We start from the raw sequence: 26,219 nt of genomic DNA on the forward strand, positions 1-26,219 counted from the left end.
TATATATACAGTGGTGGCCGAAATTGTGGACACTTTTGGAAATTTTTATGTTTTTGAACTTGGTATGCTTATAGAAAACGTTACGTTTCACAAAATGCAAACTTGTATAGGTATAAACTTGTATAAGGTCAGGTACATCTGCATGTTCTAAATGCAGCTTTTTAAAACAAGTACAATTTTTAACTATCTCTTCAAATTCAAAGATAAAGAGAAAAATTATTGAGGAAGAAATTGATTACAGTAATAAAAAAAAAATGTTTTTCAAAGGGTTGTTATTGAAGGTATCAACAGATAGGAGATTTGTTTATTAAAGCAAATGAAATTAGATGTTATAGAGAGGAAAGTGAATATAAATTACTTAAAACATTTGGGACATTTGAAATGATACATAAATAGTGTAGAGTTATGGATAGTATAGTTTGCAGCTTTTGATATGCAATTGGTCTTACATCTTTCTAAAACTACTGTAATAAATTATATATGTAGCTTTAAACTACAAAACTATCTGTAACTTTAAACTGTAACAATGTTGTATTAATGAATGTTTTTTTTTAGATTAAAGAACTTTTTTAATAGTGATAATTTCAATTCTTTAAAACATGTGTGACTATTATAAATATGAAATATAAATGTTTCAGGAATTTATATTCCTAAAAAATTTTGATGTTGATTATATGAAATCAAAACTGAAAGCTGAATTTCATTAGGAACCTTGAAGTTAACAATGTTATGATATTAATATTGCAGTTGTTAGTTTGTGAATATTCAGGTGTTTTCAAAATGAAATTATTAAAATCTGTTTAGTACTATTAGTTATTAAAGTCTCCCCCTTTTCTTCTGTTGTATTTTTTTAAATTGAAATTATGTATTAAGAATCTTGTCAAATATTTTTTGTAATAGATTTAATTTTAATATTTTTATAATGCAACAAGCTATTAATTACTCTCAGTAGAGAAAAATTAAGTGAACCAGTAAAATGAAAGAAAATGAATAAAATAAATGAATCAGTAAAATTAATAAACTTTGATATATGCTTTTATTTTAATGAACTTCAATATCACAATAAAAATTATATTAATTTAATTTATATATTTCTTAGTGCAGTTAAACAGAGGGGAAAATTCATATTTTATTTATTTATTTTTAAATGAAAGCTGTACTTTTAAATATGAACTTCAGTATTACTTGATACTGAATCCTTAAGTAGATTTTCAGCTGAAACTGCATATATGTTTTTAATAGAAAACAATATAGTGAGGGTGTAAAATGTTTCTTTTTATTATTATCCATTATTATATTGAGCTTACTCTACATCACAAATGTGCTAAGATATGGATGGTGCAGAATGTATTTTTGTAAATGCTTAAAATTACATTGAGTAAAATTATTTCATGTACTTGTGATAATTTCAGTTTTGGTCCAAAACTGGAAAATATATTTTATTATACTGAAACTAATAATCATGTATAAGCAAATTAACAGATACTGACTTCCTTGAATTTTATTTTTTGAATTTCTTCAGACACTAACATTTTCACTAACAGTTATTTGTTACATTTTCAAACTACCATCTTATTCATATGGACATGATTGGTATTCAAAACTATGTAAAATTTTCCACCTACTCATACACAGCTTATTAACAACTCTGGAAAATTTAAAAATACTAATAAAAATATAGAATAATTATACAGATGTGCATATTGTTCCTTTGATTTAATCTTCTGTGTATATATCAGTGTACTTAATAATATCATGGATCCAATCTGTATTTTATGTAACTAATAATGATATCCATTTTATTTTTGCAGCCACAGCCAATCGACACATTACTTCGGGGTTGTATTGGAGATTTTCTGAAAACATTGAAGGATCCTGATTTAAATGTCCGGCGAGTAGCTCTTGTGGCATTCAATTCAGCTGCTCATAATAAACCATCATTAATTAGAGATTTATTAGATTCTATCCTGCCAGAATTATACAATGAAACTAAAGTTCGGGTATATAATGCTTCTTTTTCTCATGATTTTCATTTTTATTGTATAATTAATTATTTTTTTGAAATTATTGCATTATATATTTGAAGAACCTTACATTTAAGACAAATTTTTAAAATTCATTTTATTCATAACATGATAAAAGCAAAAATGTCATACACAAACCTTAATTTTTGTAATAACATAAATTTAAAGATATGTATCTTACAAATAATTTATATATGCTGTTAGTAGGATGTGCTACAAATTTCTATCCTTCATTATCCATAAATGTTTATAACTTATATGAGATTTTAGTTTAATTTTCTTAGTGACCTGTATTTTTATATATGTTTATAAAAATCTATGTTTAAACTTACATTTGTATAAGTACTTCTTTTGCTCTTTATTTTTATAATGTTCTGTACGTTAGTATGATATTTAGATCATTAATGAATATAAAAGAACAAAATATGGTAATGCAGTCAAAAGTCGTTAATCCGGCCTCGTCGGGACTTCGGTGATTCCGGATTATAGATCATCAGTTTAAATCTGGTAAGATGGCATGCAGAAATTATAAAATTAAAAATATGAAACCGTAATTTATGAAATAAAGAGCAATTATAATCTAAAGGGTATCAAAATTTACAAAAAAAAAAAAAAAAAAAAAAAAAGCTTAATATTTATTTGTTTACTTTATTAAACATTTCTTTCAACGTGCACATGCGTAAAGCATACATTACGCATAGTCGAAATTAGAAAATTGCAACCAGAAAACTATTTGATGTGTATTCATGATATTTATAATGATAGGAATTTGATTTAAATCATATCAAAGACGGAGTACATCGAGATGAAATACTGCATTTCGTAAGGAATTATAAGCCGAATAAAATAAAAACATCTGCGCTGAAGATAAGGATAGTGCAAACAGATCAACTTCCAGTTCATTGCTCGCCGCGCTGTCTCCCTCGCAGAGCAGTGTAAAATAAACAGATTTCGGAATGATTAGAGAAACAAAGGATATGCCTTTATCCACTTTTTGTTTGATGGACATCGAAATATGCTTTCGCTTTGTAGATCCTTTGGCAGCTCCAGAATTGGAAATTCTTTTTGACATAATCGAAAGTTCAAGCTTACTTTTATAAAATTGCTCTAATAGTCTGCAAATTAGAAGATTAAGGAACAACTCAATCTGCTACATTAACTGAAGTAGATAATTAGATAATTTTAGCTTAGCTTATACCGTCTGTTATATATTAAACGCGCATGCTTAAACGCATATGCACTTGTGTAAAGGTATTATGCACATGCGTAAATGCATTATGCATGCGCATGTGCAGAAAGTTTGTAGCTTTGAGGTTCGGATTATAGATCATTCCGGATTATGGACTTTTGACTGTATGTATCAAGTGACAACAAATCTCATGTCCCAGATGAAAGTGGTCATTCTGGTCTGACATGTCCCAGATAAAAGTGGTCACTCTGGTCTGAGGGTTAATTAACAATTAAATTTTTTGATTGTGCCGTCTTTCCCATCTTTTGATTTCACTTCCCTCATTTCTGAAATATGTAAATTATGTATTATATGCGATTACCTGGTGCTTTGTGATCATCTACTTGGCTTGAGTAAATCAAACTAAATCTCTTGCTGAATTTTTCGGACTTTTTTTAATGATACTGTAACTTAAATTTTATCTCATCTGAAAATTGCCCATTTTTCTACATAATGACTAGCAGTTGCTAGATTCTGTGTAGTCCTTTGTCTTTCTGTAAGTTATAGAACGATATTTTTAGCAGTATAAGAAGAAGTTATTAGTTACACAAGTTAGAACAGTCAATAATTTTGGTAATTTGTATGCTGATTGTCATCTAGGTATGTAACAGCATTACCAATTTGTCTCAAGTTCTATATGTAAAATATAGTTACATACACACAGATATATATATATATATATATATAATATTTATATAAAATATTTTAATATTGTGCTATGGCAATACATTTCTTTTAAATAGGCAAGTAATTTATTAAATTAGAAAGACAAACACCGTATGCTTTGCCAAGTGTCAACATACTTTTTAAGTCACCAATTTTTCTACGTTTTAAATGGTTATGCTTTGCAGAGTAGCTACACATTGCTTTTAATCGCTGAGTTTGTTTTCCACATTGCAAGTAACTTCCATGCAGATTTTTCACTTTATTTAGTAATAGAAATGACTGCTGAAAGCTAATTGCACATCACATTTTACAAGTTTACCTGACAGTAGATGAAAATGATTATTTCTTTTCTGCTCACTGCTGCATGTAGAATATGCACGTTATGAGCCCAAATTTGGCATCTAATGCCAAGCAATCTATGTGAAAAGTCTAACAAAAGAATCAATTTGATTTGCTATATTATAATCTCAAACATTCTACTTCGCAATCCATTAGATTCATGGAGAAGCCATGTTGTTTTCCATTTTGAAACGTTGATATACATTTATAAACTTCACAAGTAATGCCAGTGTTTAGTTTGTGAAAGCAGCAGCTTAATGGCGTAAGTATCCTTCAGGGACTTTTATAAGCCTTCCCTGTAATTATTGTTTATTTGTTTATCCCATCTTGACATGAAAAGTAGAAAAACTTCTCTGATATTTGTCATTATAAATCATAATTATGTTATATCTGTGTAAATAACATAATGTTTAAAATGTAAGTAGAACACAATAAAAAAATAGTTTATATTACTTGGTTTACATTCTACATACATATTTTTATGCATTATTCCTTTAACCTTTTAACTTTCATTCGAAAATGTCATGCCCGAATATTTCTCGGGGTAATTTTTTTTTTTTTTTTTGACAATTTATGTACCCAAATCATCAAAATAACTTGACAGTTAAAGGGTTAAACTCTTTGCATAACAGATAACTAATTTTATGTAATGTAGGTTGTATGTTATGGAAATTAAATTATTTAATTATTTACCTTTATTTAAAGAATTTACTTTACTGTAGCTACCTTAAACAAATGGGAGAGTTCAAAATCTGTAGAAATTTTTCATTTATTACATTAGTAAAGGAATGAAAATATAGTTCTGTTAATTACTTTTTCACATCATTCATGAAGTTGCATCTTCCTTTTATTACTCCTAAGGCAATACTCCTAAAAACATTAGTTGCAAGTCTTAAAAATCTCAGAAATAATATTAAATTGTAATGATAATCTGAATCATTTTGATGTATATATATATAAATTTTTAACAGAAAGAACTTATCAGAGAAGTTGAAATGGGGCCATTCAAGCATACAGTTGATGATGGTTTAGATATTCGAAAGGTATATATTCCTTCTTTAATCACTTTATATTGTTACAAGTTTTGTATATATGTAAATAGTTTTAGTGAAATTATATGCAAATTGTAGTATCTCGTATATAATATAACATGAAAGGCCTCAAGAATGCAAAGCTGCTTCAGAAAAATAAGGTTGCAGGTGCCAGTTCATTTAACACTGAGGTAAATGGCTTGACGGGATAGCACCAAGCTGCAGGTGATTTTGACAACTAACTTTTGTCACCAAATTTGGCAAAAAATTGCCAAAAGTTGCCAATCTTGGCAACATTTTGGTCCTATACCTATGTAACGGTAACTGTGTGTGTATGACTTCCAGCAATTTTGTGGAATGAAAAGTACTGGAAATTTCTGAGTGAGTGGGGGGAATAAGACTGGAGAGAGCATCAGTTTAGTTTAGTTTAAATTTTAGCTCACAGCATTGAGAGTATTGAGAAATCACTGTTGCAAGCGTATGCATTTGAGGCCTCCTTTAAAAAATAAATTGTGCATTTGTGTTGTGTTTAAAGTTTTTACTAGTTAGAATTCAAGAATAAAATGTCCTTAAGTTAGCTATATCTTTTGTGTTTATTATATTTCTATTTTTCAGGCTGCTTTTGAATGTATGTATACTCTACTAGATTCATGCCTTGACCGTTTGGACATCTTCCAGTTTTTAAACCATGTTGAAGATGGTTTAAGAGATCATTACGATATTAAGATGTTGACTTATTTGATGCTAGTTCGACTTGCATCCCTTTGCCCTTCTGCTGTATTACAAAGTATGTTTCCTATTTGAATTTATTGTAAACATTTTAATCATGCAAGCTTTCTTTATTATTGATTAACAAATTAGTGCTAGAGAATCAAACAACCTGGATATAAAATATTGACTTATATATATATTTTCATAGTGAAGTAAAAAAGTCAAAACATAAATTAAATATAATTTTTTTTCAAAAAATATATAAAGACTAACCTATTTTTTTTTATCTCCATGAAATGGTAACAAAAACCGACTATCATCATTGAAGAGTACAAATTAAAATATGTGAGTGGTCCAAAGAAAATCATAAAAACTACCGTGTAAGAGACTGGGGGAGGGGGAATTCAAAGTGCTATACAGTTGCACAAAAAAATGCCAAAAATGTGACAGAAATTAAAAAATAAGTTACATTTTTTTATTTGGAGACCAAAGAGCTGTCAGTCTTGATAGTGGATGCACATCACTGACTGTAGAAAATCAGAAATTTTAAGTACTTTCTCAAACAAAAAGCTGATGGTAGGTAGTAATTAGAGTACTATATACGAAGTTTAATTATATACCATTCAAGACAATGTATGTTGATATCAGATGTATTTCTTTATCACTATAAATAATACCTACACTGCTGTAGTATTGTCTACGCCTTGTCTTGCTGTAGTATTTTCAGTAAGATTTTTCTTTGACCACCTACTTTACAGCTCATCCCATATGATTTTTATTTTTTATGTGGGTGAAAGTATAGCTGGAAAGAATTATTTCAGCATAAACGAGGAACTGATGGATGATAAGACAAGGTGATAATTTTTAGTCCAAAGGGGCTTTGTCATTGAAGTTTGCGTTGAATCAATTTTCAAAACTGTTGCCACCAAATGTTAAGAGTCCTGCATTATATTTGAAGAAATTAAATAATGAAATATCTGCATAAATGTATGTATATTTCTTGCATTGTGATAAAACAATGGTACATAGAGCCATCGAATTTTGAATGACATAATCCTCCTACGAATATGGGCATGTGGAAGACCAAATTTGAAATTTGTTTTATTATCAATTTCATAGTTTGTAAAACTTTAACGAATTTTTGAGTAGCAAACTCAACTATTTAAAAGCGAGTTATGGCAACACTCTACGAGGGGGGGACCTTTTTATTTCCAGCGCGCGGAACTGTGCATCTGAAATTCTAAAGATATGCTCATTTTAAAATTATTTTGCGACATTGCTATTGAACTGAATTTGATGGTTTAAGGGCAAAGTACATGATATTTAATAAATAAAGGTAACACAGAAAACGATAAAAAAGGCTCCTTTGGGCCTTAAAAATCTGAAACCTTTCTCTTTTTTTTTTTTTTTTTTTTTTTTTTTTAGTGATACAGTGTCTTATACAGTGGAACCTCAAATATCTATCAACCAGATCTGATTGCAAAGATCCATTTTTAGTATAATATGAATAAAAATCGAGATTAAAATTTAAAACTGATGACACAGTAGCTCTCCTTTTTCTTTTCTTTTTTTATGGAGAAAATTTTTTCTTTATTTTATATGCGTATTAATAAATGATGTTTACAAACTGTTGGTAAATTATAATATCTCATGATGACTGAACTCGCATTGTAATTTTTAGTGAAATTTTTTTGTGTGTAATTTTATTGATAGTACAATATTATGTTCTAGATATGGTAACATTGTACCGTGCAACTTCCTGTTACGAATTTGGTATAAGTGTAAATAGTTTTAGTGAAAATGTAGTATTTGTTTTGTGTAATGTAACATGAAAATCTAAAGAGGTGAAGCTTTACGAGCAAGTCTTATTTAACATCGAATAAATGACTATCTCGCTAAATTGGCGGCATATTGCCAAGCTGATGATGGTTTTGGCGAGAAGTCACCATACTTGGTCACATTGTGGTCTGGTCCATGTATAACTGTAATTGGAATAAATGTAATTAATCTATATTTGTAATTGTAACAGTATCCAGTGCTTGTATGCCAGAGATTTTTCAGCGGCTAGGGGAAAACTATATAAGACACAGAAGAGCATCAGTTTCTCAGTAGTGGGAGTTGTTTAGTTCAACGTGAGTTGGGAATATTGAAATATCTCTGCGTGAGCTTCACTCTATAGATGCTCTTTTCATTGCATTGTGTTTAATGTTCTTAGCAGTTTGAAGTGCAACTGCTGATTGTACTGTGTGATGAGCAGCATGAGTATTTTGTGGAAAGTTCCAGAACTGTGTTTCTTTTAGTAAATTTTATTAAGCTGTCATCAGTTCTGTATGCATTTAATCTACCGCAAACTCATACACATGCAACATTATTTTAAATTATGATTTTGTGTTTTTTAAAATTTTTATGCATCATATCCATTGGACTTTCTTAGTGTCTGGTAGATGATTGAAACTGACAATTAAAAGAGTGATAGGTGAATGAGTTTCTGCTGTATTATAATATAACAAATTATTTATTAAATTTTTAAAGAGATGTGTCAAGAAGTAGACATATAACTAATATTTTGATATCTGAAATATTTTCCTTTGTTTTAACAGTTTACAGAAAGTTGTTTTCTCAACATTGTTTGCATCTTGTAAATTTTTTTTTAACTTATATAATTCAGTCACAGTTGTTTTTTCATGTTTGTACTATGCCACCTCTACTCTGTATTCATGCAGTCTGGAATAATAGCTTTCTCTTCTCTCTCTCTCTCTCTTTTTTTTTTTTTTTTTTTTTTTTTTTTTTTAATAAAGGGATAGAGCGTCTGGTGGAGCCTCTGAGAGCCACGTGTACAACAAAAGTTAAAGCAAATTCTGTGAAGCAAGAGTTTGAGAAACAAGATGAATTAAAACGATCTGCCATGAGAGCTTTTACTGCCTTGTTAGCTGTGCCCGATGCCGGTAATACATTTTATTTTAATACAGATTTCAGACTTCCATTCTATGTTATTTCATTTAGTATTATTTTTAAAATAGCCAAATTCTTACAAAATGTAATCTTATTTGCATATACACATTTATATAAGTTTATCTGAAGCAAAACACATTCTCCTTTTCCTTCTAGATAAGAATCCATTGATGAATGAGTTCTTGGCTCAAATCAAGTCCACTGCAGAACTTCAAATTCTCTTTGAGAGTATTCAGAAAGACTGTTCAGGATCTGTTTCTGAATCTGCTCTTCTTATGGACATCAGTTAGTTCTTTGATACAATAAATATTTATTTGAAATTTTTAACAAATGCTCGCTACTACAAAAATTCGCAATGTTTTGACTGAAGGACAACAGCACTATTTTTGGCTGAATGTTAAAATGTACTTTTATTTGTCATTTAACGGCAAAATTCACATTCAATGGAAATACTATAAATTCAGGAATTATACTTGTGTTCATAAGATTAGGACATCTAAAATTCAGAAAAAATCTAATGTTCTATTCATGCCTATTTTCAATCTTCATTATATGATTTTTAAGTTCTGTACTAACTCTTTTGCATATTTGTTGATTTTTTTCAGCCAGAGTGTGCTATGTTAAATATGTGTTTCATAATAAAAGCATTTTTTGAGAAATTTATTAGATTTACAAAAAGTGATTGAGAAAACCTATTATTTCTTACTATTACCATTCGTGGTTAATAAACTATTAAGTTTCATGTTCAATAACTAAAAGGTAAACAAATTTGAATTATTATATTAATTAGTAGATTTGATAATTATAGAGGTGATAAAATACTGGTGAATTTAAATTAAAATTGTGAATTAGGAAATTTGTCAGATGATTCACATTAAACAGATTTCATCACATTAAGTGATGAAAAATTTGAGTCACATTTCCAAGAATATTTTTGCATATATTGTGTCCTTCAAAATGTTATCAGGAACTATATTATTTAGGGTTTTGTTTCTAAATTAAATTTACAAATACTAGCTCAGAGTTGCCATCTCTCCTGATTTCCAACAAACCCAATTTACAAAATATTTCTCCTAATTTTCTCTTATTCTTAAAATTTCTCAGACATACGGCACACTTCTGCTGTATGTATGAGAGGACATATATCCAGGAATGTCATTTTCTGTTCTCCTGTAAACATCAAGTGCCTTTCCCGATCATTTGAAATATATCAATCATGAGCGCCAAGCAAGACTGAATCTGTATTTTGTTTCTCTGATGAGTTTCATGTGCTTTAGAGAAATAGTTTAAGAAATTCGAATCTTTTGTCTTAGTTAGGTCTAGGAAGAAGATAAAATACTTTTGTACCTTTCAAAATTTGTATGTAGATTTCTTTCTTATGTTATCAAGGAAATGTAGTACATTGCAATGTGTACGGATTGTCATTTAAATTTTTCGATTTCGCATGGTGAAAGGGCAAATATTCTTAAACATATGCATACGCAAAAGCACAAGACAACATGAGTTGTGTTTTTTTTTTTTTTTTAATGAAAAATTAAATGTTTCTGTAGAAACAAAGGAATAAAACTCTATTAATGCAGAATGCCCGTTCTTCTCGATAGCAAAATCACTACGAAATACTCAAGTACAAGGACAAAAACAGCTGAAAATGTTAAAGAAATGGGCATGAAAAATAAATATTCAGTTACTGTTAGCATTGAAACAGCTCCATTATGCCTCTCTACAGATGGACTAGTGCAAAACTGTATCCTATTCGATGTTTCTTGTTTAACCAGAAATTGAGTGTAGTTTACTTTCTGCCCCAATTTAGAAGGAGATTTGACGAGCACAGGTAATTATTAAAAATTTATTTAATATAGTACAGCTGATTATTAAAACTTTAAAAGAAAATGCAATTTAGTCAGTCACTGGCCACCTAAAGTTAATCATTTGCATATTCTGTTGCAAGATATAGGTATATGCAATTTCATTCCGTTTGGAGAACTCCTTAGTGCATTACTTTTTATGTTATAGAATGTATTTGAATTTGTATGCATTTGATGAAATATGATAATATTTTTCCATTTTTTAGGGCATTATCTTTGTAAAAAGAAAACATGATTTATCCACAAAATAATCATACTCAAATAAATAAGCAGTTTATTTTTCAAGTTAAATACACGTATCATTTACAGTTTAGATACAGAAGTGAACAAAACTGCTTATTAAGTTTTTATACAAATATTAAAAATACCTAAGTTATGATCGAGTGATTCATATTATTTTGATTATTGGAAAATTCTTATGCACAGTGAAATCAAATTCCGGAGTGTCCTATTTAAAGAAAAAGAACATTGAGTGCTTTAACATAATATATTTTTCAAAAATCATATACATATTTAACAAACTAGGTAATTTTAAATCTCTACTGCTATGTTCAACATTTTATAACTTTTAAGAAGTTTAATAAAAATTACCTTTGATTTTATTTTTATGTTGAAAAAATTATATAAAATTAATATCTTAATTTGGAATAGAATATCTAAATTCTTTGTTAATACAGTAAAAAAATCTAATATTTTTTAAACTGTTCAAAAGCTGCTAATGATTTTTTGTTTTATATTTTAAGAAACTCATTTTTTGTGTTTAATTAAAAAAAGAAGAGAATGAATAACAAAGGAAATTCATTTTCATTTTTGAAGAACTTTTCAAGTAATAATGTATAATATATAAACTGATATAGTTATATTTGAAAATGTCAAATAAATTAATATAGATTTTTTATTATTTACACAAAGAGAAACTGCATATTTTATTTTAAATACTCATTGTAATTTTTGTATTAATTTTACCTGCAAGTGGAAAGCACTAAATTGCAATTAGAAAACAGTGATTTAATTAATATTCAGTTTAATCAACTGTAATTTTATATTTAGAACTAAATTTCAAATGTATAAACATAAGAGCACATTATCAAGTATGTAAGTTTTGTCTTTTAAAACTTAAAGTAACTTACTTTTGATCGCTTTTTATGACCACTCAGAAGTAACTTCATAACAATAAAATTTGTTTTTGCTACTTTCAGTAGATTTAACACCTGAAACAAATTATAGATTCACATTAATAGACATTATATTAATCACCTGTATAACAGCAATTAAATTATATATTTATTCATTAAAATACCCATTTTGAATGATTGAGTTACTGGCTAAATGCTAACATTTACGTATTTTTATTGACATGAATATTTTACCTATATTCATTAGTTCCTGGCATGGAAATATGGTATTATCCACCATTGTGTAATCAAAAAATGCTGATATAAACTTACAAAATACTTTTCTGTGATAAGTGGTTGAGAGGGGGAAAATGAAGGTTATGAGATAATAATACTTCATTAGAATGCACATACCAGTATTAGTTTGAGTGAAGGGCAGCTTGAAGACCAAAAAGGTCAGGAAGACCCGTAGAGCAACACAGCTTGGGTTTTAGAACAAATGATACCACAGTTTATTGGAAAGAGAAAAGTGAATTGATGTGTTTCAAACTTTGCCTCGAAAAATAAATCAAAACTAATCAACTAATAACTCGAAAACTAATCGACCAATCAGATTAAATAGATATTTACATCTGTCTGCACTGTAGTAGATATTTACGTCAAATGATAATTTGTGATAAAAAGTAGATTCCCTTAAAATATTGTCAGGCCCAATCAGTAAAGTTGCTGACCGCTGATAGTTTGGTCCGAGGTTTGAATCTCATGGACGTTTTCCCCATATGTATGTAATGTAAGTACGAGCCAGTTTCCCTTAGAAAGTCCTCCACTAAGGCATCCCTCCCTTTAATACAGATAGAACTTGAGTGCTTTGCCATAATCATATGAATCATTAAAGTAATATCAAATGGTACTTTAGGGTAGACAAAAGAAAAAAAAAAGTTCACAAATTCTGTCAAAAAAAAATTAGCTGCCCCTAGCTGGACCATCTTCACAACGCCCTTACAGAAATGCACACATTATTAGCGAATCATTAGGGAGCAGACAATATTTGCAATGGACTACAAAGCTTCTTAGATTATAGAGAGGAACAAAAAAGGTACCTGATAAAAGGCAAGAATTTAAAAGAATACATTATACATTGAACGTCTATAATATAATGGAACTCTTTCATTGAAAAACAAAAACTTTCATCTATACTCGGTATTTTAAACAATGAATGACTACAATTTTGAAATGTGAATTAAATAAAGCACTGACTTGGAAATAATTTTCTTTTGGATCCAGATGTAAAAGTTAACGACTGGGTTTTTCAAAATCTTGCTTGAGATACAAACACAATCTTATCTAATTCCTCATGGAGAAAAATTACTCATTTTTGCTTGTCTCTTCAAATGCTTTTGCTTTCAACTTTATGATTCAAATTAATTGCTTTTCCATAACTTTTTCAAATTTTCTAAAATTTGTTGTTCAACTGTTTTCATGACAGTTACCATTGTATACGTACAAGGTGTAGCAGGTAACATTACCCACAAAAAATACAAATGAACACAATTAAGTATCTTGGATTCACAAATCATTTCTTCAATTCAACATCTTAGAGATGTCCTTTATGACAAGTCATTGCTTCCAGGTGCATTTACAATGATGCAATATAGTGATTCATGTGTAACATTTGCCATCCCCCAAGGCTCCGTTCAGACAGTGGTATAAATGTCATAACTGGCTTCGGCTAAGCTTCGTATTTACGGCATAGCAAGGTATGGTTACCTAGCAGGTAACCATACCTTGCTATGTCACAAAAACTCTAGGGGTTTGGGTATAAAGTTCGAAGTTTTCAACCTTATGCCGACTTGGTATAAGAGTCAACCAATCAGAACGAGCACGTGAAACCTATTGAGCAGGAAAGCTGTAGACACATTCAAATGCATGCACAAATTTAATTTCTCTAACTGGCTACGGCTTAGACCCTGTCTCGTGGGTGTGAACAAAACTCCCGCATTTTATGCCTTTATGACATTTATACCACCATCTTAACACGGTTTAATAAACTGCATTTTTAAGGCTGCTGTTTCAAGGTAAGATGCAAGTACCCCCATTAAAAATATTCTCTTTCAGTTTAATGATAATCATTCTCTTTCCTCTAGTTCCTCAAGACTTTACTGTAGCAGACATTTTATATTGGGTATTTAAAAGCTCATCTAATTTCATCTAATCATCATCATATTTAAAAGCTATCCACCTAGCAAAAGGAATGCCTTTGCAAAAGAGTTTCCAAGGAGAAATATTTGTGTTACACATCACCTGTATTTATGTTACACACACACTATAAAAAATGCTCAGTCAATGGGATTCAGGTCAAACTGCTAATGTTCTGCAACTTTACCACTTGACCACTGCTAAGTCTACTTTACATCGGACTACCCACATCATGGCAAGACAAATAAATTTGCTTTGCTTTGTAAAATAAATATGCTATCCTATTTTGAAAATGGGTAATGTTAAATAAAGCACTCTGTATTTCTTTATGAGATGGATACGTCATTCATAAACTAAATATCAAAATATGAATTACATGCACTGGGTATTACTGTATTTCAGGTTCCATCCCATTCTCCTGATTTGATGCCAGTTAATTTTTAGTTATGTGAAAATCAGAGCTCTTACATTTGGGTAATGCAAGAGGATATCATCAGCAAAGTCCGGGAATAACTGAGATCCATTGCTGGACAATATGCATGGCATTGAATAAATAAATTTTTAAAAGAACATGAAATTAACTGGGTATCTAAGTTATTTCCATGAAATTAAAGCATTATCTCCAGCATACATTATGCAGGTACAATTATATTCTAAAGGTTATTTCATTTAAGAAACAATGGACTTACTTCTTCATTTGGATCTGTGATATTTTCAATATTAGTCCTTGCATGATGAAAACATTTACAGGCGTCCATATAAAGGTCTTCAGGAGATGGACGTGGCCTATACTGTCCAAGATCAGTCATTTCTATAAACTGAGAATAAGGAACTGGAGGTGGAGTCAGCACAGAATTGAAGGGTGCAAAACGATGTTCATATCTCACTCTTTCATTATCAAATGCTACACATGGACATTTAAGTTTGCCATCCAAACTGAATCCTGTAACAGCCTAAGAAATAAAATATTTTTCTTATCACATTTTATGAATGTTAAAATTTAAAACCAAGGGAAAAAAATTATTACTGTCCGACCACGTATTCCAGATTTATGTAAACATCCGATTTGAAGCGGAAGTGGGTATCTATCAGTGATGTAGGGATGAGTGTGGTAGCACGGTTAGATTTAAATGGTTCTTCCATTTCACAATCTATCTTTCCAGTGCTGCGCAACAAAAAATTTTTGTCTGCGCTTTATACATTTTAAGCTGATGTACCATGAAATTTTTAAATTATAGAATTAAATTAAAATGCATAGAAACATCAAATCGTGACATTTCAAAGAAAAACCATTAAAAGAACTGTAATAGTCTTAATACAATTCATCATCAGTTTATAAATATTTTAATAGAAAGTATAATTTAATAAATAACAATTAAATTAATAATAATTTAGATAATGCTTCTTAGTTCATTTTTAATATTTTCAAACATTGAATGAAAACCTTTTATCTGTTAAAGATTCTTTAATAAATTACATTTATTAATATAATCAAATGATCTATAAATAAAATAAAGCAATTTAATGAGAAGAGGTTGCATAAAAATTATTTTAGTTTTAATTGGACATTCCATACCTTTTTCCCCCTTTACATTTATCTTGGTGACACAGCATTAAGGGTCCTCGTAGCTTGTAGAGAATTCAGAATCCGAATTGTCGCTGACAGTAAAATTCAACGGTTCACAAAATTCCTCTATACCATCTTTTCTCCAATATTCAGTTTCTAAATTCTTTTCATGATCACAGTACTTCTTCCAATTGTTCACCGAAACACCTTCAACAGCCTCGTTTGTATACGTAATAAATTTGACATGTTTATATCTGCAGTCATGTTCTGACTTCGAACATAATTTTTTACTTCAGCCTATACATATTCTATGGCATTTATATCACAGTGATATGGTGGGAGTCGCAGAATGGTATGGCCTTTTTCTTCCATTATACAATCAAATTTGAAAGTTTTGACTTTGGGAGCATTTTGTTTCACTAAATCCAGCAGCTCCACTTTTCGCAAATTCGGACAAAAATGTGTTTTTTTTTTTTTTTTTTTTTTTTGTCAGCCACTGCATTATATATTCCTTTTTTTGGGAGTTCTATTTAGCTGCACCAAATGATAAGGCACATTATTAATAATTATAACGGAATTTGTCGGTAGGTTTGAAATTAACTTCTCCTTTGCCTATTTTTCAAATATTGAAGAATTAATTTGTCCGTGATAATCACCAGTGGTAGAGTTAGCTTTATAAATTAAACTAGTATTGGGAATGCAACCCATCTCACCACCAGCACATAAAATTATTATGTGTCGAGAGGCATTCCCTGTTTCTAAAATCCCACTGACTTCATTTGATTGCCAGCATTTTCCAAACATTAAATTGCTGTCCACCCGTGTTTCATGTATGTAAATTAGAAGACGGGATTCTTCTACGTACTTTTTAAATATTCTTCAAATACATTGTTCTAGACAAAACAATGTCAGGTCTTTCTAGTAAAACGCTTCTTTTATTCCGAGACTTTTTCCAGATGAAATCAATTTCTCGGAGAATCTTTCTTAGCGTTTCTTTTTGCCAAGGAAAATTGATTGCATCTTTTAATAGAGGAATTAAAAGCAGTATAGCAGTTTGGTTATAGTTGGCACTTTCTTTTCCTTGACAGTCTTGAACTGCTCATCTTAAAATATCCAAATCAAAATTATCTAAGCCTTTACTTACAACAGTTTCTTTTCTCTCTTTTTTTTTTTTTTCTTTTTTTTTTTTAAGAGGAAGAGAATTCAACATTTTCTTTACTTTCAGATTCTTTATGAATTCTGTTTATGCTGGCAATAGAAACGCCAGTCATCTTACTCACTCTGCATGTTGGCTGCGGATGGTAAGTCTTCCTAATTGTGATTCTTCATCACAAACTTTAATCATGTTATACACTAATTTCTTAAAATTGCTGCAGAAAGGTTTATTTTTAGAGCTTTCTGGAATGCTAGAACTCATCGTAAAAATGAAGTTTGGAAGTAAAAGAAGGCCAGTAACAGAGATGCTCAACGATTGTAAGAAAAAGCACTACATGACCCCCAACCTCCGAGAGGAAAAAAATACCTGCACTTTTCACCCACACCCTGCGATACTTCTTAAACAATTTGAACAGGGTTGCCACGCTACCTGGAAAACCGGAAAAAGTCAGGGAATTCGGAAATTGACCAAAAAAGTCAGGGAATTTAAGTGTTTTAGTCAAAATCTGGGAAAGTCGGGTAATTTCATACAACGATACCGCCAAAAAAGGCGAGTTTTGCGTCGACGTTGGAAGAGATTACTTTTTTGGCGAATTGTGTATCACGTGAGTGTCATTCGGGCAGCTGGCATAGAGCCAATTTTCGCAGCTCCAATTTGATTGTCTTTTAGAAAGGCAAAGCAAGTTTCCCGCAACTTTTGGTTTCCAGTAACCTCGAGAATCGCATGTGCAGTGCATGAACTAAAGAAAGTATCTCTCCTCGTATAAAATAAAATGGGTTTAATCCTAGTATATGGTACCATGAAGAAAGTACCTGTCTTCGTATAAAATAAAATGGGTTTAATCCTAGTATACGGTACCATGAAGGTTAGAATAAAAAAATATGTATTGTAAAGAAGGAAAACCTCTCTGTAACAGACGTGGCTCCGTTCCATCATATAGGGAAAGAGCTGTGCATGCGCGATATATCTGTCGCCAAAGTTCGAAAGTCACGTTATCAAGAGTTCATAAAATGAATATCGTTTAAAATTTCTTTAAACTCTAAAGGAAAAGAAAATATTTTTTGGCGCAAGTAAATTAATTCATGGATTAGTTATTTTGAGGGGGAAAAAAAAAACTACGAAAATCCGTTTTTAAAATCATTGCGAAAAATCCAAGAAAAAACGTTCTTTGATAAAACGTTTCTTCTTAGATTTTTCGCAATAATTTAAAAACTGATTTTCGTAGTTTTCTTTTTTGTCAAAGAACGTTTCTTCTTAACACGTGTTTCCCAATTTCCTGTACACATCGCGGAGAGAAATTCTGGTCGCCAGGTTCCGTCGTCAAATCCCTTGGCAAATTTTCCCTCCGCTTTCTAGCAGCGTAATAGCATTTACGTGTATGGAACCTTTTCTTTTTCACATAGACGTTCTTTGGTTAGAATAATCTCCATGTATGGTACTACGGGATTTGGCGACATGGTGATGAGCAGTAAACGGGTCATTTTGTTCTTGGCGACAATTTTCAAAATCATGCGAAGGCCGTACCGTATACTAGGATTTTACCGCAAAATCTTTTTTTTTTTTTTTTTTTTTTTTTTTTTTTTTTTTTTTTTTGTTTCTTTTCTTTTTAATAAATACCTTGTCATTTTGCAGTAAAATAAAAAAATAGTAATCAGTCATCTAGGCTAACTATATTCGCTAAAATATCGTTGATTATTCTAATTCAATTTTTAAGTAATTATCTTTATTTTTATGTTATTCATATCATTTAATGTTGCTTCTTCCCTCTAAATTTATTTATCATTAGTAAATAATATTTCCAAATTTCAGGAAATTTTCTCTGGCATAATCCTGAAATTAATTCTAGCAGTATGATGACATCACGAAATTTAATGCACATATTTTTTTCTTATGTATGCTGCGAAATAAATATAAAATACCTCAATTTAGTAAAAAAATATCATTAAATAGATTTCTTTCTTTCATTTAGCTGCAGAATGTCTGCAAAAATAACCTTATTTTATTCCAGATCGGGCAGATTCTAATCTCAATCTTCAGTGGAGAAAACAACTATTATAATTATATTTGTGTTTTCAAGTGTTAAGGTGCAAGAAGACACCTTACACAAATTAAATTTACCTAAAATCTAACCTAACTTTTAGCATTGCGTTGTTATTTATAAGAACCGGATTAGCCTCATGTTGAACTGGTGATGATCATGAGTAATAATTTAAAAAAAATGTACAATTGTTATCTAATGTATATATATCTTAAATTTTATTAAGTTTCTTAAGTGGAAATAAACAAAATTATCAAACAAAGTGTACTAAGAATAATTAAGAATAAATGTCCTCTGAGATTTATTGAATAATTAAGTGAATTTGCTACACAGTACAAGTAATACCATAATTAATTTACCTCTTACCACACCCAACGTACATTATGCGGATAGACTGGAATTTTCTCGAAACATACCTGGAAAAGTCAGGGAATTTCATTCTCCTGTTTGAGTGGCAACTCTGTTTGAAGTAAACTCCAATGATGGAACACAGCTATAACTTTTATTTTACACTCTAACAAATGGCAACATACAAACAAGAGGAGAAAATGTATAAAAACTTATTTAAAAAAAAATAATTACATGCTTTGTGCAACTGTCGAGCCTGCGTTTCAATATTGCCAGTAACCTGTACATTATTTATTATTCACCTATTTCAAATGCACGAGAGATTAATAACAATATTAAAGCTGTTACAACCACTACAACCTCTGAGAGGGAAAAATACCCATGCTTTTCACCCACACCCCTTCAATTAAACTGACCCATCATGGCTCTCAGCCAAACTGCTCTCGCTAGTGTGGTTAGACAGTACCTTGAAAATTATTACTTTGATTTTCTCTTCATCAGGAAAAGTACATATGGTGAAAAATTTTCTTTATTAAAATTTATCTATACAAATTATTTATTAAAATTACATATATTTATTCTCACCTTATAATAGCCACCACATAAATTCTGCAATGCTTGATTTAAGATGATTTCCCTTTTATGAGGCTGAACTCTTTTCTTCTTTTTGTTTCTTTTCGTGTTTCTTCCTTTTTGCAAGAACTGGTCTTAAAATGGAAATAAATAGCATATTACAAATTCTGTTAAAGCAATTTAAAACTATATGATATTTTAATTTAGAAGAATAGCATTAAACTTGCTCAAATGAATATAATTATACATGCTTTTATATTTTAAATACATTCAAAAATGCATAAGAAATTTAAGCGTGATGTATACAATATATATATATAAATGTTGCTACTAACATAATTTCTGAAATATTAACCCTAAACATATCACAGTTTTTTGTAAGATTATTCAAGAATCAGAGCTGCAACAAATGCCAATATATATCAGCCATCCGTCTGCAACCATGTCCTTAAATCCTTAACCTTCAACATGTAGCATAACAAGTTTTTTTTCCTAAGATTTTAAGAATGCAGTGCAGATATCATAAATTTGAAATCTAAAGTAAAACTATTTTATTTGTTACCAGTTACCTGCAGTACTGAGATACCAAAATTAAATCTGCCTATTGTAGCACAGAATTTTGAATACTTATATTATTACGAATACAAATACTCACAAGCTTCCATACATAAGAAAGATGCTTTTAGGTCTGACAAAGGATGAATAATGTGTTCATGATTCAATGAAGAAATCCTAAAGTCCTATTTCTCATATATATTAAATACAAAATGTATGATTTGCTTTCATTTCTAACATAATGTTTATAAGGCAAAGCAATTATTTAAAATATAATAATTTAACAGGCTTTCAATTTGATAAAAATCTCCCAGACAAAAAAAGATTTCAATATTTTATACTAAAAAGAGTATATAAAATATGGACAGACATTTTTACATGCATTAGTATTAGGCTCATCAGTATTAAATACTTTCCTCTAATATTTAAATTTTTATAGTTTTTGTACTGTATTAAGATCTACATAAAATACTGTCTAATCTGTATTTTTAATGTGTAATCATTACTCCCAAGACATCATGCAGCACCGTATGGAAATCTATGCATGGCAGATTGTAACTTATGAACCCAATGAAATTAAATTCCACACTTTTCTTCAGTATAGTGAAAAAATAAAAATACACAATGTGTCTACAAAGTTTTATGGCTATGCTGGTATACAATTCTTAAAAGTCTACATAATGTTCGACATGTTCATACAGCTGTTTGATTTTATCATAGAATTCATCTTCTGAAATACTAATTTAAGACTCTGATTACACTTTTCTAGATTTCTTTGATGCTATTAAAGTAATGACCTTTGAGATAAGACTTTCTTTTTCCTAAAATGTACTGCAGGTGTCAAATCTGTAGAATAAGGGGGCATAGGTTTATGAAACTTTTTTTCATCTAAAAACGAGTTGACAGAAGGGTCTGACAAGACTGTCCTGCAGTAAAAAATCAGCTATTCAATTGAGAATTTTTCAAGCTAATGAACTGAATTCTCTTCTTCTATCTATTATAAACATCTCTTCATAGATAACATCATATGCATCTTTATAAAATATTGTCTTCATCATCTATTCCTTATGTATAAATGCCTGATGAATTATCCCTTAATCCAATAATAAAAAAAAGATAATCTTTATGACTTCAGATTTAAAAAATCAAAGTTTTTGTGACCATGATGAACCACCTCCAACTCAATTACAATTTATCAGAAAAAAATAAATAAATAAAAATAAAAATAAAAAATTCAGGATTGATGCCTGACATTTAGATCAAATCATGAAATGCAGAAATTTGATCCTTCTGTTTTGCAGTTAATGCATTAGTGATTAAACCAGAACAATTTTTTTCCCAAAATCTTACACAACAATTTTATAACCAGTGTTTTTTTTTTTAGCTCATCAGATATCATTTGAAGAAACATGTGACAATTTCTCACAAACACCTGTTGAACTTTTCAGTGTTCTTAATCCTGGATTCAACATCAATATCTAAATGCCCATCAGCAAATTATTCATACCAATGGAAAAATACTGAACTGTGTTAATGTTTGATCTAGGTATGTTTTAGACATTTTAAGGGCCAGTAATGACAGCACTTCAAAAGTCTTCATTGCTGTTTCTCGGTTTACAGCAAAACTTTATCACTATTCTTTACTCAGCTTTAGAATCCATGGCAGCAGATGCTCACTGGATTAGAGAAAAGAAGCACAGATAATTCTGTCTATAAACAGGCAAGATTTTAGGAAAAACAAGTTGTGATGTCATAGAAAAAAATGCTTTATAAAATGTTGTCTTCATCATCTATTCCTTAGGTATAAATGCTTAGTGAATTATCCCTTATTCCAATAATTATCATTTGGCAATTAATCACACCACAATAAATATATAATATTTATCATATCATTTATTGTGATGTCATAGAAGTAAATGCTTTATAAAATATTGTCTTCATCATCTATTCTTCAGGTATAAATGCCTAATGAATTATCCTTTATTCCAATAATTATCATTTGGCAGGTTTGCTGAAATTTGTTAAGTTAATCCTAAAATTTTGTTGATATATTGTGTTTACATGTACTAGATTAAACTGTCATCCATGAAAACTGATTTCAGAGATACACTATAATTTAAATTACTTCAGAGAAAATATTCTTTAATGCCATGATACAAATTAAAACACAGACAGATATTTGAACACTATTATATTAAATAATTAATTAATAATACATTTAACAACTTGAGAATGCAAAACTATTATTTATATGTGATTTTGCATCTTTAATACATGGTAAGGTCTTTTTATTTTTACTGAAAAAAAACTTCCTTGTGTAGAAAACAGCAGAGTATTGTGATTATATTTTAAATTACCGTAATTTCGCACGTATAGTCCGCACCATCGTATAGTCAGTCCGCAGACACGATTTTATATAAAAAAAATTTCAAAAATCGTCAGATAGTCCGCACCACCGGATAGTCCGCGGACTATACGTCCGAAATTACGTTTTTTTAATACGGCAATATTCCCATGCCTTTTAAACACATCCTTTTGTTTGCGCCAATTTCTCACCGCTTTCTCGTCCACTTCAAAATAACGGGGTAAAATCCTAGTATACGGTGCAGCCTTGGTGCGACTTTGAAAATTATCGCCAACACCAAAAATGATTCAAAGAACGCCTATATATATAGTATACACACATAGTATATACTATGTTTAACTATATATTTTCTTTGAATGACCCGTTAACTACTCATCGTATATGTCCCGTTTTCACCGAATACTAATATTAAACCAATAACAGCCCGCTTCTCTATTTCATCTTATTCAGCTTTCTCAACTACCTTGAGTTTAACTCAGCAGTAAAAACTTCGGCGATGTTTCATCAATGTTATCGAAGATGAAAGACAAAATACGAAAACAAAATGTGCAACGTGCTATACTCGTGATAAGTGGTAATGAAATGTGACCTTCGACCCCACTCACTCGGTGTTGCCGAACCACGCTATAAGTAAACGAATCACGTTTTTTTCTTCTTACTCCAGCTACTTGCTACTATGGCTCCTAAAAACCGAGCTGACGCATTACTTTTCCCCCTCCCGGCAGTTGCGCTAAAGCAGTGCGAAAGATACTGGGATACAAGACTCTGGTTGCGCTAAGTGAGTGCTCACACAAAACTTTCTTTGGCTCATATCCTGGCATCGCTTGATGCGCGAGCCTGGATTTTAGGAGCTCTACTTGCTACTTACTCATTCGTTCTGCATTATACTCTATGGTTTACTATCGATACGATACATACGAATGTTTTCTTGGAATCTCGCGCTTTTTTTATATTTGATCATCGGCAGTTCACGATAGCGTGTTTTTTAAATTTCAACGATTTTAACCGTGAACAACCAGCGTATTATCCGCACTGGTGGATAGTCCGCAGCTTCAAAAATTCGCATTTTAAACACAGATAGTCCGCGGACTATACGCGCGAAATTACAGTACTTTTATTTTACACCTCCCCCCAAAACATTACAGTACAATTATAATTTTTTTTATTTGTTCAAAATTATCTGAATTGCATTACAATATAGTCTGTAGTGGATAATTTTTAAGCATATTATCTTACCTGCTTTAATATCTTGCTCATTTAGGAAGCTATTAGCTCTGGACAATGCAGAGACCATCCAACCATATAAAAACTCATATAAATACCTAAAAAATAATAAAATTATATAACAAAATACAAATTAGAAACTTTTGCTAGTTTATGGTAGCATAATAGTTAATTTAGTCTCTACTATTAAATAATGAAAAATCCGCTTGTATGTATTTCACATTGTGGAAAAATGATGGCACTTAGAGCCACCAAATTTTGAATACACATAATCCTCTACCCAAACATAAGCACCTCAATATTTTTATAAAATTACCTTAACTGGGCTCATTAAAATCATAATATATTTTCCCCTTGTTACAGTAACTACTTTAAGTGGCTAGTCATGTAAAATATTTATTCCTTCTCAGGCTTAAAAATAATAAAAATCATCCATGAATCTATTAAAAAAGTGTGTTTTTAAATGACAAAGCTGATAAAAATCTGTGCAAAGTTCTGGGCTGCACTTTTTAATTTCGATAATTTGCCAATATGGCTGTATCATTGCATAAGTCCAATAACTCACTAATATCAATTATTAAACTCAAATGCACGATTTTTTTAGCTTTATTTCTTGCCAGTTCTATTGGATGATTGCAAAATTTGGGGCTTGATTTTTAAAGGTAGCAGAAACATAACTAGAGGGTACTACTGGTGCTTATTTCATGGTCATGTACCATACCAATGGGTAGACAGGAACATAAGTTATTTTAAAGTTAGCATTGAATAAAATTCAATCTATATGCGAAAAGACATAATTAAAACTGAGAAATAAGAGGTATATTAGTGATTTGGTTACAAAAAAAAAAAAAAAAAAAAAAAAAAAGTATTTGAGACATATATTTCAAATGTGTGCCTCTTAGAACAGTTAAAAACTGTTTCTGCAGATTACAAAATTGTGACATTTAACCCTGGTAACAATAATAAACAATATTTCAGACAGCCTTTCCGCAACAATGATGACATGAATGCTTTAGCAGGGTTCAGTTCCTTAATCAATCATTTACTAAAACTAAAAATTATACACCTCTAAGGACAATCAGCGAAACAAATTAAGGTCCTATCAGGAAAGAGTGATGAATATATTAAAGCAATTGTCTATGCAACTGCCACAACACACACTGTTTAGCATAAAATAATGTAGTATGCATTATTATTAAACCGTCTAATATTAAACATAAACAAGTTTAATAAAAGCAAGTCTGAGAATAAATCAAACATGTTAAAAGTTTTCAACTAGTTAGCATTAAATTACAAATATCTTACTTGAAATGGTAATATTTTACACTTATAATGTCCCACATATTTTAAAGAAAATTTACACTATTAAAAAATTTATTAAAATCACAATTTAAGAAAATTTTACATGAAATATATAATTACACATATGATTTATTGTGTTGATTTAAAAAAGATATTAGACTACATCAAAACATACAACACATTCATAACACAATAAAATAATTGTTAATATGAAATTTTCTGGATATTTTAGTTTATTTATGTCTTTTTAAGTTTTGCTTCAAAAAAGAAATCAATATTCCTACTAGTCTCTGCATCATCATCTTCTAAAGTACCAACTTATATGTTAATATTCTCAACAATAATCAATTTGGGGAAAAAATTTCCTTTTGCTTTATGACATCTTAATAGATGCTTGTTCATATGTGGCATCTTAACAAATTTTATATATGTATCTAATATTTAACATAAACAAGTTTATTAAAAAGCAAAATCATTAAAACGAAAATGCCAAAATGAAAATTGTTTTCTCAATAACGTGATTTTAATGTATTGTTGTTCTTTTAAAAATATCATAGTAATGTTGTAGTGTCTGATACTTCCCTCTCCTATTATGTTAGAGGGGAAAATGTATGTAGCTCCCTCTGATGAATGACACACAGAATGATTCAGTCACGGTTTGGATGGTAGAGAAGTAATAAATAATTGCACAATAGTTTGCAGGCATGGACTTATGAATGCGTTTCATAGCTGCACTATACAAAAGTGCATTTTAAAGACAGTTATATTAATATGAATTGTAAATAATACTTCTATATATCAATATCTCGTATGTGAAAAATAAATTTAACCTATTAACTGCCATGATCCTCATTTTGAGATTTGACTTAGTAGTGGAAATTTGGTAACTTTAATTGGGTTAGCAACAATGGTTACATTTTTTACATCGTTTAAACCTTTCTCAAGCTTTTGCATAAATTGTTGA

The 26,219-nt window shown here is 30.0% G+C and overlaps 2 protein-coding genes across 2 annotated transcripts in view; one reads left to right on the plus strand and one right to left on the minus strand.

Moving 5' to 3' along the window:
* Nucleotides 1-9,614, plus strand: part of Cand1 (Cullin-associated and neddylation-dissociated 1) — a 79,276-nt gene extending 69,662 nt beyond the window's left edge. The window contains exons 28-32 of the mRNA XM_085813591.1: nucleotides 1,812-2,000; nucleotides 5,229-5,300; nucleotides 5,904-6,075; nucleotides 8,798-8,944; nucleotides 9,108-9,614. Coding sequence (XP_085669717.1) covers nucleotides 1,812-2,000; nucleotides 5,229-5,300; nucleotides 5,904-6,075; nucleotides 8,798-8,944; nucleotides 9,108-9,241 — 714 coding nt within the window. The 3' untranslated portion in view covers nucleotides 9,242-9,614. The remainder of the gene's footprint in view (nucleotides 1-1,811; nucleotides 2,001-5,228; nucleotides 5,301-5,903; nucleotides 6,076-8,797; nucleotides 8,945-9,107) is intronic.
* Nucleotides 9,615-11,073: 1,459 nt separating this feature from the next.
* Nucleotides 11,074-26,219, minus strand: part of Naa35 (N-alpha-acetyltransferase 35) — a 55,815-nt gene continuing 40,669 nt past the window's right edge. The window contains exons 16-20 of the mRNA XM_035361829.2: nucleotides 23,966-24,051; nucleotides 19,822-19,943; nucleotides 14,817-15,080; nucleotides 11,947-12,027; nucleotides 11,074-11,264 (exon numbers count right to left, since the gene is read on the minus strand). Coding sequence (XP_035217720.1) covers nucleotides 11,205-11,264; nucleotides 11,947-12,027; nucleotides 14,817-15,080; nucleotides 19,822-19,943; nucleotides 23,966-24,051 — 613 coding nt within the window. The 3' untranslated portion in view covers nucleotides 11,074-11,204. The remainder of the gene's footprint in view (nucleotides 11,265-11,946; nucleotides 12,028-14,816; nucleotides 15,081-19,821; nucleotides 19,944-23,965; nucleotides 24,052-26,219) is intronic.

The sequence above is a fragment of the Stegodyphus dumicola genome, chromosome 1, assembly GCF_044657685.1.
Source record: "Stegodyphus dumicola isolate Sdum_Otavi_A_Nest chromosome 1, ASM4465768v1".
In the NCBI taxonomy this organism is placed as follows: Eukaryota; Metazoa; Arthropoda; class Arachnida; order Araneae; family Eresidae; genus Stegodyphus; species Stegodyphus dumicola.